Source organism: Pelodiscus sinensis, chromosome 1 (assembly GCF_052426305.1).
Source record: "Pelodiscus sinensis isolate ZL-2025 chromosome 1, ASM5242630v1, whole genome shotgun sequence".
Taxonomy (NCBI): Eukaryota; Metazoa; Chordata; order Testudines; family Trionychidae; genus Pelodiscus; species Pelodiscus sinensis.
Window position 1 is genome coordinate 349,703,824 of NC_143052.1, and position 13,353 is coordinate 349,717,176.

The 13,353-nt window shown below is 50.1% G+C and overlaps 1 protein-coding gene across 1 annotated transcript; it reads left to right on the top strand.

Annotated features, from left to right (window-relative positions):
• Nucleotides 1-5,581: 5,581 nt before the first annotated feature.
• LOC102452334 (olfactory receptor 51G2-like) lies at nucleotides 5,582-6,517 on the top strand. Its single transcript, XM_006110421.5, has one exon. It carries the CDS (start codon nucleotides 5,582-5,584, stop codon nucleotides 6,515-6,517), a length of 936 nt encoding a protein of 311 aa, XP_006110483.5.
• Nucleotides 6,518-13,353: the final 6,836 nt, after the last annotated feature.

Genomic DNA, 13,353 nt, shown 5'->3' on the forward strand with positions numbered 1-13,353 from the left:
CTGAACAGTCCCAGTCTCTGTAGCCTTTCTTCATCTGGGACCTGTTCCCAACCCCTGATCATGTTAGTTGCCCTCCCCTCTCCCAGCCTTTCTCTTCCCCTCTCCCACCTCCTTTTCCCAGTCTCCCCCAGTTTTTTTTCAATAAAGACAGAGTCAATGTTGGAAGAAACGTTATCTTTATTTTGTACATCAATAAGAAGGGGGGCTAAGGAAGGGTAAGTGGAAGGAGGTGAGGGAGGAATGGGGTACGAGCCCCCGATGGGGAGGACTGGGCTGGCTCTGCGGGCTTCTGGGGGTGGAAGCTCTCCTGCAGCCCCCCAATTACTCCTTCTCCCCAGATGGCAGCCTGCGGCAAGTGCAGCCGGGCTGATGGCCGAGTGGTGTGATGTGCCCAGTGTGGGCACTCAGGGCACTCCAAGCCAGAACTTCTTTGCAAGCGGGGCACCCCTTAGAACTGTGTGTCCGGGGTGGGGGTCGGGACCCTTTAAGCGCAGCCCTCGGCTAGCCTGAGACAGCATCTCCATGCTCTAAGTCCTCCTTTTATGCCCTGCCGGCACTGCTTCCGGCCATCCTTAAGCCCTGTTCAGAGTCCACTCAATGTGGACTTGCTAGTTCGAACTAGCAAAACGCTAGTTCGAACTAGTTTTTAGTTCTAGATGCGTTAGTTCGAACTAGCTTAGTTCGAATTAACTAATTCGAACTAAGTTAGTTCGAACTAGAGCTGTAGTGTAGACATACCCTAAGTTAGTTGTGGGAACACTCATATGTTTTGCCCCGAACAATCAAAATGTTTAGAAATGAAGGACGCCTCCATTCCTAGATCAAATGTGTTCCGTTTATTTCTAATTAACATAAATCTCTGTTAATAAACTTCACTTGGGTCATTGCAGCTCATTTCTCTTTTCCAGGGTGATGCTTTAGCATCCTGGTCCTCCAGTCCCCTGTGAGAATGGAGTGATCCTAGTGAAATCCAAGGGGTTTCTTCCAATGTACAATCCATTTTCTTCATACATGGGAGTCTGTTAACCATTCAGTGGGCCATTGCTAATTACTCAGCACATTGACCATCCTTTTTATATACTGCATTCCATAAGCTACCATCTGGAGACATCATGTCTGTGTCTACACTGGCATGAATTTCCGGAAATGCTTAAAATGGAATACTATTCTGTTTTCAGTTTTTCCGGAAAAGGAGCGTCTACATTGGCAGGCTGCTTTTCCGGAAAAGCCCTTTTCCCGGAAAAGCGTCTGTGGCCAATGTAGATGCGCTTTTCCAGAAAAGAGCCCCGATCGCCATTTTCGCGATCGGGGCTTTTTTCCGGAAAAGACTACTGGGCTGTCTACACTGGACCTTTTCCGGAACAGTGTTCCGGAATAAGGACTTATGCCCGAGCGGGAGCAGAATAGTTTTTCCGGAATAGCGGCTGATTTTGTACAGTAGAGCATCGTTGCTTTTCTGGAAATTCAAGGGCCAGTGTAGACAGCTCGCAGCTTATTCTGGAAAAGCAGCTGATTTTCCAGAATAAGTGGCCCAGTGTAGACACAGCCATGCATGAGTATGTCTACTCTACATGGCTTTGTGAACGGAGCCATGTAGATGAACTTTGTAGACACAGCAAAATGAAGTAGTGATATAAATAATCGCCACTTCATTTTCATCAAAATGGTTGCCGTGCTGTGCTGATCAGCTGTTTGTCAGCTCAGCACGGTAGTCTGGACACTCGGCTGTAGACATCAAAAGCCTTTGTCAACCCCCTCGGTAAACCTCATCCCACGAAGTAAAATGGAGCGTTCGACAAAGGCTTTTGATGTCGACCCCCAAGCATACAGACTACCACACTGAGCTGACAAACAACTGATTGGCACATTATTTAAATCACCGCTTCATTTTTCTATGTCTACAAAGCTCATCTACATGGCTCTGTCGACGGAGCCATGTAGTGTAGACATACCCCATATGGCTAATGGCCGTCTTGTTATTAATTACCAATGCACCCAGTAAGCAGGTGTTTGGAAATATTTGGAAGGCGTGTGCTTGATTTAATTGGAGTACTGTATGCCTTAGAATCATAGAATCATAGAATTGGAAGAGCTCTCAGGAGGTCACTGAGTCCAATCCCCTACCCAAAACAGGACCATCCCCGATTAAATCATCCCAGCCAGGGCATTGTCAAGCTGGACTTAAAAACCTCTAGGGATGGAGATTCCACCCCCTCCCTAGGGAACCCAGCCGAGTGGTTCACCACCTTCCTAGTAAAATAGTTTTTCCTAACAGCCAACCTAGACCTCCCCACTGCAACCCTTCTTCCTTGCTTGTCTCTGTGGCCTACCAAGATAAATCTTTCCTATCCTATCCTTTTCTTGATATATTTTAATAGTATGCCAGTAATGCAAGACCCACAGGACCTAATTTATCCTGTATGAACTAGCTTTAGCAAAAGTAGTGTGATAAATATAGGATTAAAATATATTTCTTTTTTCTTCTATTATTTTTCTTGTTATTTTCTTGTTATTTTTCGAGATATGTATTGTGTAAGGATTAAGAAAGGCCTTTGTGGTTAAACTTACAGTTAGTTTGAGAACCATTACTCAATATTACGTGAGTACAGATAAGTTAAATCTGCAATCCAAGCAAAAGTTAAGAGAACAGATTTCCTGGTACCTAACCGCATTATTTAGATCTGTATTCTGAGATAAGTCCAGCTTTATTTTGTTAATGTTATCCACAGAGGAGATATAATTAATCTGTATACTCAGTGCTATATTCTTTGTGGTATATTGTAATGTGAACACCATGGGAGGGCCCATATTCCCCTGTTTTCTCAGCTGTGTCTGTCCATCTAAATGTCAGTTTCTTATATTCAGGCAGTGAGTCTTTCATCTATCAGGGAACTGACACTTCCTCTTCTCATTGTCTTTTGGCACATCTCAGGAACCCTGCACACCCTCAGGGGTCAGTCACTCTGTCTAGTCCCAATGCACCATACTAGTAGCCATCACTAATACACTTTTGTCCAATAGTTCCTATGCAATCTTCTGCCACAATCTGAAGGAAATTTCCATGGATGGAGCTTTGTGGAAATTCCATTCCCTGTCCAGCATTCTGGGTGACTAATACAGATTAGGGGGTGCCTCAAAGAAATGTAGTGCTTTAGTTAGTTAGTGAGTTAATTAGTTAGGTGAGATCACAGCTCTACCCACATTACCTTTACCATTCAGCTGTCCATGAGGCAGGCAAGGGTCTAATCAGACACAAAAGTACAGTGCTAACAAGCTGGGATTCCAGGGACAGTCTGCAGCTGAGCTGGTGCTGCGGGCCAGCTGTTTAGCACCAGAACTTTCCCCCATGTTTTGGCCTCCTGCAGTTTGTCCTCAACCATGATGGGGATTAAAGCTGGTGCACACAAAAGCAAACAGCTGAGGTTTCCCGGTGGCCAAATGGCCCCCAAGGGAAGGTACAAACATGCTGCATAAAGGCAGTTGCCTTTGCTATCTGAACACACACTGCCTGCTCCCTGTGCAACCTCTCTGATGACTCCTTGTGCTTTCAGGTCAAGACCTCTGGTGCCAGCAGCTCCCTTCTAGCAGGAACTGGGTACGTTGTCAGGTTTCACTGTCTGTAACATGCCAAGTGCAGGGCGAAGGCTGCAGGTTGTTTGCATTGACAGATGTTTTGTGCAGCGGCAGAGGACTCAGTTGGGTTGTCGGGGTGATTCAGTGATGGGGCTGGGAGATTAGGGGCAGGCAATGGTAGGTACCCAGGATATCTCTGCTATATCTTCCCATGCTACGTAGAGGGTTTTTTTTTAACTACACAGAGGTTTTCAATGAGAGTGAACCTCTGTGTAGACTCAATGTTCTGAGTCAGGATTTCTCAATGGGTCCCATTTTGAGAGGTGCCGTGCAGTGGGATCCTGCCAAGGGCTAAGTTGCCAAATCACCTCTTGTTTATTTTCACCTGGAAACACAATCAGCAAATGCGTTTTCCATTCATTGATTCCCTGAGGTGCACACTGACTGACGGCTTTGAAAACTTGTGCAAAACTTGAACAAGACTTACGAAAAAAATTGCCGGTGTTTGTTTCAGCAAAGGGAGCGTTATGGTGGCTGTTTATGCCAATCAGCTTTGGAAGGCACATGGCTGAAGTAATTGGCACACTCAAGTGGCTATTAGAGGAAATGTAGTGTTTTCCCAAGTCACCAATTTGTGGTCTCCACACCTTCTTTCATCAGCTGAAGTTGCTGTCTGTGTTAGCCTAGAACCGACCTGTCCCTTGCCTGGAGAGAACATGAAGGTCCAGGGAGGAGGAAGAGAAGCCAGTAGGATGATCCATGTTTCTGGATTCAGACAAAACTAGCAGGCAAAACACTTCATCTTCCATTTGAGGGATTCCTGGGGCTCAGAGGTATCAGAGGGGTAGCCGTGTTAGTCTGAATCTGCATAAACAACGAGAAGTCCAATTTAGTTGGCATTGGTCCTGCCTAGAGCAGGGGGCTGGAGTTGATGACCTTCTGAGGTCTCTTCCAGTTCTATGATTCTATGATTCTAAGTCCTATGGCACCTTACAGACTAACAGATTTATTGGAGTATAAACTTTCGTGGGCAAAGACCCACTTTGTCAGATGCATGAGAGGAAGCATGTGTCCCTCTGCCGCTCTCCGTGGTCCTGAACACAGATGCATGAATCTGACGAAGTGGGTCTTTGCCCATGAAAGTTTATTCTCCAATAAATCTGTTAGCCTATAAGGTGCCACAGAACTTCTCGTTTTTTCTGATGCAGCTCAGAGTCGGTCACTGTGCTGAAGAAAAGTTAAGAGACTTGTATTGAATTCAAACCTATAAATCTGGAGTGATGACACTGAAATCAATCTTAGTGAATTAAGAACCCATAAGAGTTTCCACTATCAACTGCACAGAGACACATTTATAAATAGATTCAATGAAAGGTAAATACAATGAAAGACTGTTTTCACTATTCACTTGCCATATGTTTGCACACATCATGCTACCATGGGCCACATGTAGAAGTGGAGGGACAGAAACGATGTCTATGGGATGGTCATAAATGTAAATTCTCACAGTGCTCATGTAGGCTGCGGAACTCCCAGCCATAAGGTACGAAAGGGTCTACATGCTTTAGGGGATTCAAGCAGGGACCTGATATTTATCTTGGTAACCAGAAAATCTGATAGCAGTGGAGAGGACAGATTAAAAACCTTTGGAAGCTCTCTAAAAATTCCAGATTTTCACCCCAAAACGTGTCTAATCTGTGGGAGTTGGGGGAAACATTCTATGAGAGCGGGTTTTGTCATCCCTGCCCATTGCAATGCCTCTTCTTCCAAAGCATCTGGAACTGACCACTGAATCCTGACTTGATGAACTTCATGTCTGATCCAGTTGGGCCTATCTTTCTGCCAGTGCTGTAAATCCAAGACTATGTCTGACTGATGTTCCTTGAAGTGTTGAGCGTGTGGTGACCTGCACTGAGAGCAGAAAACTGTCTTATTAAATATCATTTAGTCTCTTCTTGTTCCTTTCAGGAAGAAAAGGTCCAAATTGATTGTATCTACTCAGTTTATGATGTCAGCTGTCAATGGCTCAGAATTCACACATACCGTGTTCCTTCTCACCGGGATACACCGGCAGGAAGATGCTCACCTCTGGATCTCTATTCCCTTCGCCTTAATATATGCTATGTCAATAGTAGGCAATTCAGTCATTCTGTTCATTATAAAAACAGACCCAAGCCTCCATGAGCCCATGTACATTTTCCTTTCCATGTTGGCCCTCACAGACCTGGGCTTTTTGATAGGCACTATGCCAACCATACTGGGCATATACTTCTTTAACTTTAAGGAGATCAGCCTCCATGCCTGTATTGCCCAGGTGTACTTCATTGCCACACTCCAATGCACTGAATCTGCCGTGCTTTTGTTCATGTCCTTCGACCGCTTCATCGCCATAAGTAACCCACTGAGATATGCTTCCATTTTAACCCTTCCAAGAATAGCTAAGATGGGGCTGGTGAGTGTGATAAGATCAGTTACCCTATTACTCCCGCTCCCTGTTTTCCTGAGGCGGTTCCAATACTGTCGATCCAATGTCCTCTCCCATTCCTACTGCCGGAATGAAGACATTGTGAAGTTGGCTTGTTCGGATATCAGTGGATGTGGCATATATGGCATGATCCTTAAATTATTAACAATGGGGTTGGACGTGCTGCTCATCTTCTTCTCTTATGTGATGATCCTCAAAACAGTGCTGAGCATCGCATCTCAAATGGAGTGTCTCAGGGCCCTGAACACCTGCGTCTCCCACCTCTGTGCCATCCTGCTTTTTTACATTCCAGAGTTCAGCTTGTCCGTGATACACAGATTTGCGAATGACACTTCTCCTTTGCTTCCCATTCTTCTGAGCTACATCTCCCTGCTTGCCCCACCCCTGATGAACCCAATCGTGTACAGCGTGAAAAGCAAACATCTCCGTGCAAGGATCATCAAGATGTTCACCAAGTGAAGGTTCTGTTCGTCATCCCCCTCCAGCGCTGGTGACACTGGAGAGAGAAAAATGTGCTTAGTCACTGATTCCATCCTGGATCATCACATCTGAGAGGACATTTTCTACTGATTTCTACTATGGAGAGAGAGGTTCAGATGGAATCTAAGACTGAGGGTATTGAGTGAGGGGCTGTTCCCACCTGCTGGCAAGGGAGGACAGTGCACTGGGGAAAGGAGACCAAGGCAGCCAGCACCATTCCAGCATGGCTATATTTGAGGGGAGCCAGGGAACAGGTGGGATGCAATGTCGGTGGTTGCTCCATCCTCAGAAGTCCTGTTGATACATTGATGGTCCTGTCTAGAGAGGAGTCCAGCAAACGACTCTAGTCTAGGTTCCTGCTGCTTCCTTCCTTCTCCTTGTGCTGCCACAGCTGTTTGGAAAGGGATGGAAATGGTCCTCTGCTCCCCCACAGAGGCATCGGCAGCTCCGAATCCAGCTCAGCCCTTTCAAGTTGGGATGAACAACTTTTCGACAGTTAAATAGGGACAGATGCAGGTGCTCTTGTTCCCCTTTTTTGATTCCTCAACCTCTCCCCTTTCTTTTCTCTAATGCCCCATCCATTTCTTCATCTGTTCTCTAAGGCTGTGTCTAAACTACATGGTCCGTCGACGGAGCCATGTAGATTAGGGTTATAGGCAAAGGGAAATGAAGCGGCGATTTAAATAATCGCTGCTTCATTTAAATTTACATGGCTGCTGCGCTGAGCCGTCAAACAGCTGATCAGCTGTTTGTCGGCTCAGTGCGCTAGTCTGGATGCTCCCCTGCCGACATCAAAGCCCTTTGTCGGCAGCCCCGTTATTCCTCGTGGGATGAGGTTTACAAGGGCTGCTGACAAAGGGCTTTGATGTCGGCAGGGGAGTGTCCAGACTAGCGCGCTGAGCAGACAAACAGCTGATTAGCTGTTTGTCGGCTCAACGCGGCAGCCATGTAAATTTAAATGAAGCGGCGATTATTTAAATTGCCACTTCATTTCCCTTTGCCAAAACAACAAATCTACATGGCTCCGTCGACGGAGCCATGTAGTTTAGACGTACCCTAAGAGTCCTACTCCCTGACTCCTTGTCATTACCCAAAGCTCCATCCCCTCTGCAGGACAGAAGCTAGAGCTCGACCATATTAAGAGGCATCCAGGGCACCAAAGCCACTTTGAAGAATCCCAAATCTTCCTTCTGTCATTGGCAGCAGATGGGGGGGGGGCGAGTGTTGAATACAAGCCCAAAACCTGTGTCCCTGTCCCCAGGACACAAACTACAGGGAAGATGGAGAGTTCAGGCTCCCCACGGCAGCCTGTGTGCCTTTGTAATTCTGACCACTGGCCATCTGTGGCTTGGCTGGGGAGCATCTGGGGAATTGGAGGAGAAGGGAAAGGGACTAGTGGACAAAGGAAGCATATGGGATCTTGTGCAAAAGGGGTTTTTTTTTTGCGCAAAATGGCCTTGTCTATACTGCAATTTTGTGCCAAAACCTCTTCCGCAAAAAGGATCAGAAGAAACTATGCAAATGATAGTGTGAGAAATGATAATGAATGCTTAATTTGCATTGCCTCTGCCGACAAATTGAAGACCTGGTAACCACCAGATTATGTATATCCTATTTATGTGCATGTATCATTCCTGTATGATGCGTTAGATATATAAGGTGTAAACCTGTTCATTAATCCATATCTTCTAGTCAAAACCATTAGTGGTACTTGAGGAACTTAATGGCCCGCTGCTCAAGACGTGAATGGTGCATTGTCAATTCTTCCCCTTCTTTTTCCCATTTAATATTGGACCATTATGCAACACGATTTTATCTTTGCAAAGTGGGCACCTTGTATATTGCTTTGTTCTTTCACATTTATCAACTGATTCCTGCCATTATTCCCAAAGTACATTAGATCAAGAGAATAGTTCACATCTTTTGGTTCCCACCAGTTTCCATTTTAAAAATTAAGAACATCTGTTACATTACGTTCGCCTGACTCCATTGGCCTTTCTTCTGTCATATTTCCTCAAAATTTGTCAGTGGTCCCACTCAAAAATATACTAATTATTAAATCCAACATTCATGTGCCGTTAGGGGCTGAATACCATATGATACATTGTCCACTGCAACATTTTAAATACCATCCCTCTACAGACCAAGGGTATGTCCACACTACAAAGTTAATTCGAACTAACAGCCGTTAGTCCAAATTAACTTTAATAGGCAATACACATATAAACCGCTAGTTCAAACTTAATTCGAACCAGCGGAGTGCTTAATTCGAACTAGCGGAGCGCTTAATTCGAACTAGGTAAACCTAATTCTACGAGGACTAACGCCTAGTTCGAACTAAGTAGTTCGAATTAAGGGCTGTGTAGCCACTTAATTCGAACTAGTTGGAGGCTAGCCCTCCCCAGCTTTCCCTGGTGGCCACTCTGGCCAAACCAGGGAAACTCTTCTGCCCCCCTCCCGGCCCCAGAGCCCTTAAATGGGCACGGTCTGGCTATGGTGCCCGTGCCAGTTGCAAGCCTGCCAGCACCCAGCCAGCAGACCCTGCACCTGGCACGGGATGAGCCAGACACCCGCTGCCATCCAGCCCTCCCCCTCTTCCCAGGACCAGGCTCCCAGGAGCCTACCTGGGGCCACTAGAGGCGGGCGCCTGCCTGGTCAAGTGCGGAGATCGTGGACCTCATCGAGGTTTGTGGGGAAGCCTCCAACGTCCACAATCTCCGCACTAGCCACAGGAACGCGGCCGTCTACAGCCGCATGGCTGACAGCCTGGTTGCCGGAGGCCTCATGCGGACCCGGGAGCAGGTCTGCTGCAAAATAAAGGACATGCGGCAGGCCTACTCCCGGACCTGCCAGCCAGGGGCTGACCCGGAGGCCTGCCCCCACTTTGAGGCCCTGGACTGCATCCTGGGGGCTCACGCTGTCCATGCCCCCCGGGTGGTGATCGACCCTGGGGCAGAGGGCCCCATCCCTGACACTGAGGAGGAGGAGGAGGATGCCGAGAGCCAGGAGCCTGCAGGGAGCTTTCCCAGGACCCAGGACCCCGAGCCACCCCACAGAGCACATCGCCTGTGTCGTCCGAGGCCGGGGAGGGCTCCACATGTGAGTACCATCATGCTCCCCTTATGTGTATGGGAGAATGGGGAGAGAGGGAGCCCAGGGACCGTGCGCCTGGGCCTTGCCCACCATGGAGCAGCAGCTGGGTGTCATGCAGGGGCCCTGATCTTGCAGAGGGGGGCTGGATTTCACCCACCTTGTCCCCAGGGAGAATTGACCGCTGCTCTTGTTGCACCACAGCCACAGTACCTGGGACTGCAAGGCGCACCACCTCACCTGCAACTGCCACCCACACCTGGGCCAGCAGGCACGCCAGGAACCAGGAGGAGTACCAGCAGCAGCACCTGCGGTTCCTGGAGCGCCAGCTCCGCACCCAGGACCACTGGGTCTGGGAAGATCTGCGGCTGTGGCTGTGGCAGCGGAGTGTGAAGGCGCTGGAGGAACAGGGCCGTGCCCTCAGAGGCCACCTCCAGACCTTAGTTGACAGGTTCCTGCCTCCTCCTGCTCCGGCCCCTGCGGCCATCCCAGCTCTTGCTCCTCCTCCCGCCCCTGCTCCCCCTCCCGCTTCCTCCGCACCCCCCGTACCTCCTGCCCCACCCTCCACACCCACTCCCCCCGACGCCCCCACACCCGCAGTGCTGCGAGATGAGAGAGCCAGCAGGACCCCCAAGCCTGAGCTTTCCCTTCCCTTCCTCCCCTTCCTCCCCCTTCTAGCTCCCTCCTCCCAGGTTTCCCCCTCCCCTCTCCCATCCTCACTCCTCCCTCCTCCCACCCCAGTTATGTAAAATAAAAAGAGATTTTTGTTGTTAAACAAGGTGTCTTTATTTGACATTAGGAAGGGGGGTTAGGAAGGGTAAAGCGGAAGGGGGTAGGGTGGAAGAAGGCCCCAGTGGGGCATGCAGGGAGAGTTCAGTCCTCCTCCTCCACTTGGAAGCTCTCCCGCAGGGCTTCCAGGATCCGGACGGCCCGCCGCTGGGCTTTCCGAACAGCAGCAGCGTGGGGCTGAGCGTAGTGGCCAGCCATGCGCTCAGCCTCAGCCATCCAGGCTGGCAGGAAAGCCTCCCACTTTCGCTCACACAAATTGTGCAGCACACAACATGCTGCCACCACGGGAGGGATATTGTGCTCGGCAAGGTCGAGGCGAGTGAGGAGGCACCTAAATCTGGCTTTCAGTCAGCCAAAGGCCCCCTCGATCATGATGCGGGCCCTGGTCAGCCTGGCATTAAAGGCCTGGCGGGAGGGGTTGAGGTGCCCCGTGTACAGCTTCATGAGCCAGGGCTGTAGGGGGTAGGCCGCATCCCCCACCAGGCAGACGGGAATGTCCACGTCCCCGACCCTGATGTGGCGGTCGGGGAAGAAGGTCCCGGCCTGCAGCCTCTGGCACATGGAGGAGTTCCGGTACACCTGTGCATCATGTGCCTTGCCGGACCAGTCCACATTAATGTCCATGAACTGTCCCAGGTGGTTACACACGGCCTGCAGGATCACGGAGAAGTACCCCTTGCGGTTCAGATACTGGGAAGCCTGGTGTTCCGGGGCACGGATGGGGATGTGCATCCCGTCGATGGCCCCCCCGCAGTTGGGGAAGCCGAGAGCGCTGAACCCCTGGATGACAGCGTCCGGGTCGGCAAGGTGGACCACCCTGTGGAGTAGCACCCGGGTGATGGCCTTGACCACCTGCAGACAGACATAGCAAACCACGAATCACTGGGGCGCCCAGGTGGCTGGGAGTGTTCGTGCCCTGGCAGTGCCCCACCCCACTCCTGGAAACAAGCCCCCTGGGAGGCGTGTAGTATGTCTGGGACAGACCAAACCCTCCGTTGCGGGGCACTTTCGCCTCCTCCCCCCCCATTTTCCCTGGGGCGTCCCATCCCCTCCTTGCAGCTCCCCTCCACCCGGCCCAGTGGCCGGTGAGTGCAGTACCTGCATGAGCACTGCTCCGATGGTGGATTGCCCCATGCCGAACTGGTTTCCGACAGATCGGTAGCTGTCCGGCGTGGAGAGTTTCCAAAGGGCGATGGCCACATGCTTCTGGAGGGGGATGGCGGGCCTCATGCGAGTGTCCCGTCACCGCAGAGCAGGGGCGAGCCACTCGCAGAGCTCTAGGATGGTGTCCCTCTTCATCCTGAAGTTCTGGGTCCACTGTCTGTCTCCCCAGCACTCCAGGATGATGCGGTCCCACCAATCGCTGCTAGTGTCCAGACGCCAGATGTGGTGGGGCACGCTGGCGTCCGGGCACTGCTGCGGCTCCTCCATGGCCCCCAGTGAGGCCAGATGGAGAGGTGCACCAGGTGGTGCCAGGCAGCCTCCAGCCATTGCTGGCAGGCTTGCAGCAGCAAGTCCAAAAACTGCACCAGAAAGCCCAGGGCGAGCTCTGGCTCCATGTTGCCAACTGCGGTAGTGGCCCCAAAGGGAAGCACCGACACAGATGGGCGCTTTGCTGTCCCTCGGCGAGGTTGGCAAGCAAGCAGGAAAAGCTGAGAACCGGCTGTTCAGGGGGGTCCCTTTAAGCACGAGCCTCAGATAGCCTCAGACAGCAGCCATACAAAGCAACTACTGACCTGATGCGCTGCTGGAACCGGTTTCAGCCGCCCTTAAGTGCGCCCAAGCATCCAATCAGTGTGGACGCGCTAGTTCGAATTAGAAAAACGTTAATTCAAACTAGTTTTTAAGTCTAGATGTGCTCATTTGAATTAGCTTAGTTCAAATTAACTAATTCGAACTAAGTTAGTTCAAATTAGCGCTGTAGTGTAGACATAACCAAAGCTAGTAATGGGCACACTCTTTTATTTTACCCCCTCACAATGTCTGGAAATGTTGGATCCCTCTGTGATGGACCGGGCCGTGTCTGGGCACAGCTGAGGGCGTCCGCTCAGGGCGAATTGCTCAAATCCGGGACTTCTTACAGCCCCCTTGACTGGTGACCTCTCCAAACAGGCCACAAACCAGTCCCACAGAGCACTTCAGCTGCCTGCCTGAAGCCTCCCGAGCAAAACCCCTCTGACACCCCAGCAATATCTGTGCCCCAGATGGCCCCGGGCCTCATACACGGGTGGGGGGTCCTAGCACCCAATCCCACCTACCCCGAACAAGTTCTGTCCGGTTCCAAGAAACCAGCCACAGATCCCTGGTCAATTTACCCTCTGGACCTTACCCACAAATCACGCTGGGCCAATCCTTTAGAATCTATATCTAAAGGTTTATTATTACAAGAAAGAAAAGCCTGAGAGTAAGGTTATTAAAGAATAGTACGTTACATGCACCGAATCTCCCAGTTCTCGATGCAGGCTCTAGCAGAGATGTTGCAGCTGCTGGTTAAAAGTCCTTATTGCACATCCTAAGATCAGGATGGGTTCACAGGTCTTCCGGGCTCTTCAATCCCTGCAGTGCTGCCTCTGGGATGAAGTGCTGAGCTGAGAACAAAATGGCATCGACCACATGGCCTCTTTATACTCCTTCCTGGCCTCTTCTAGTATGTAGCAGGTCACCTGGTCCTCAGCCTCTCTGTGTTCCCTGCTGGCTGCTCTCAGGACAGCCCCCATTCTTTGGGTATGTCTTTGGCCCATTGAGAACCATTGTTCCACAGGTAATTAGCATGTCCACAGGCTCCACAGGCTCGTCCCTGCCCAATGCTTAACCACATGCAGGGAAATCTTCAGTTTCCACACAGATTACAGATCTACACACACAGACATTATATACTCACATAAACAGTGTACACAGGATCAGAAAACAACAAGCTCCCATTCAATACCCCACAT

What these genes read in the sequence shown, in the direction of transcription:
- LOC102452334 (XM_006110421.5), top strand. Translation starts at nt 5,582, where the DNA reads ATGTCAGCTGTCAATGGCTCAGAATTCACACATACCGTGTTCCTTCTC.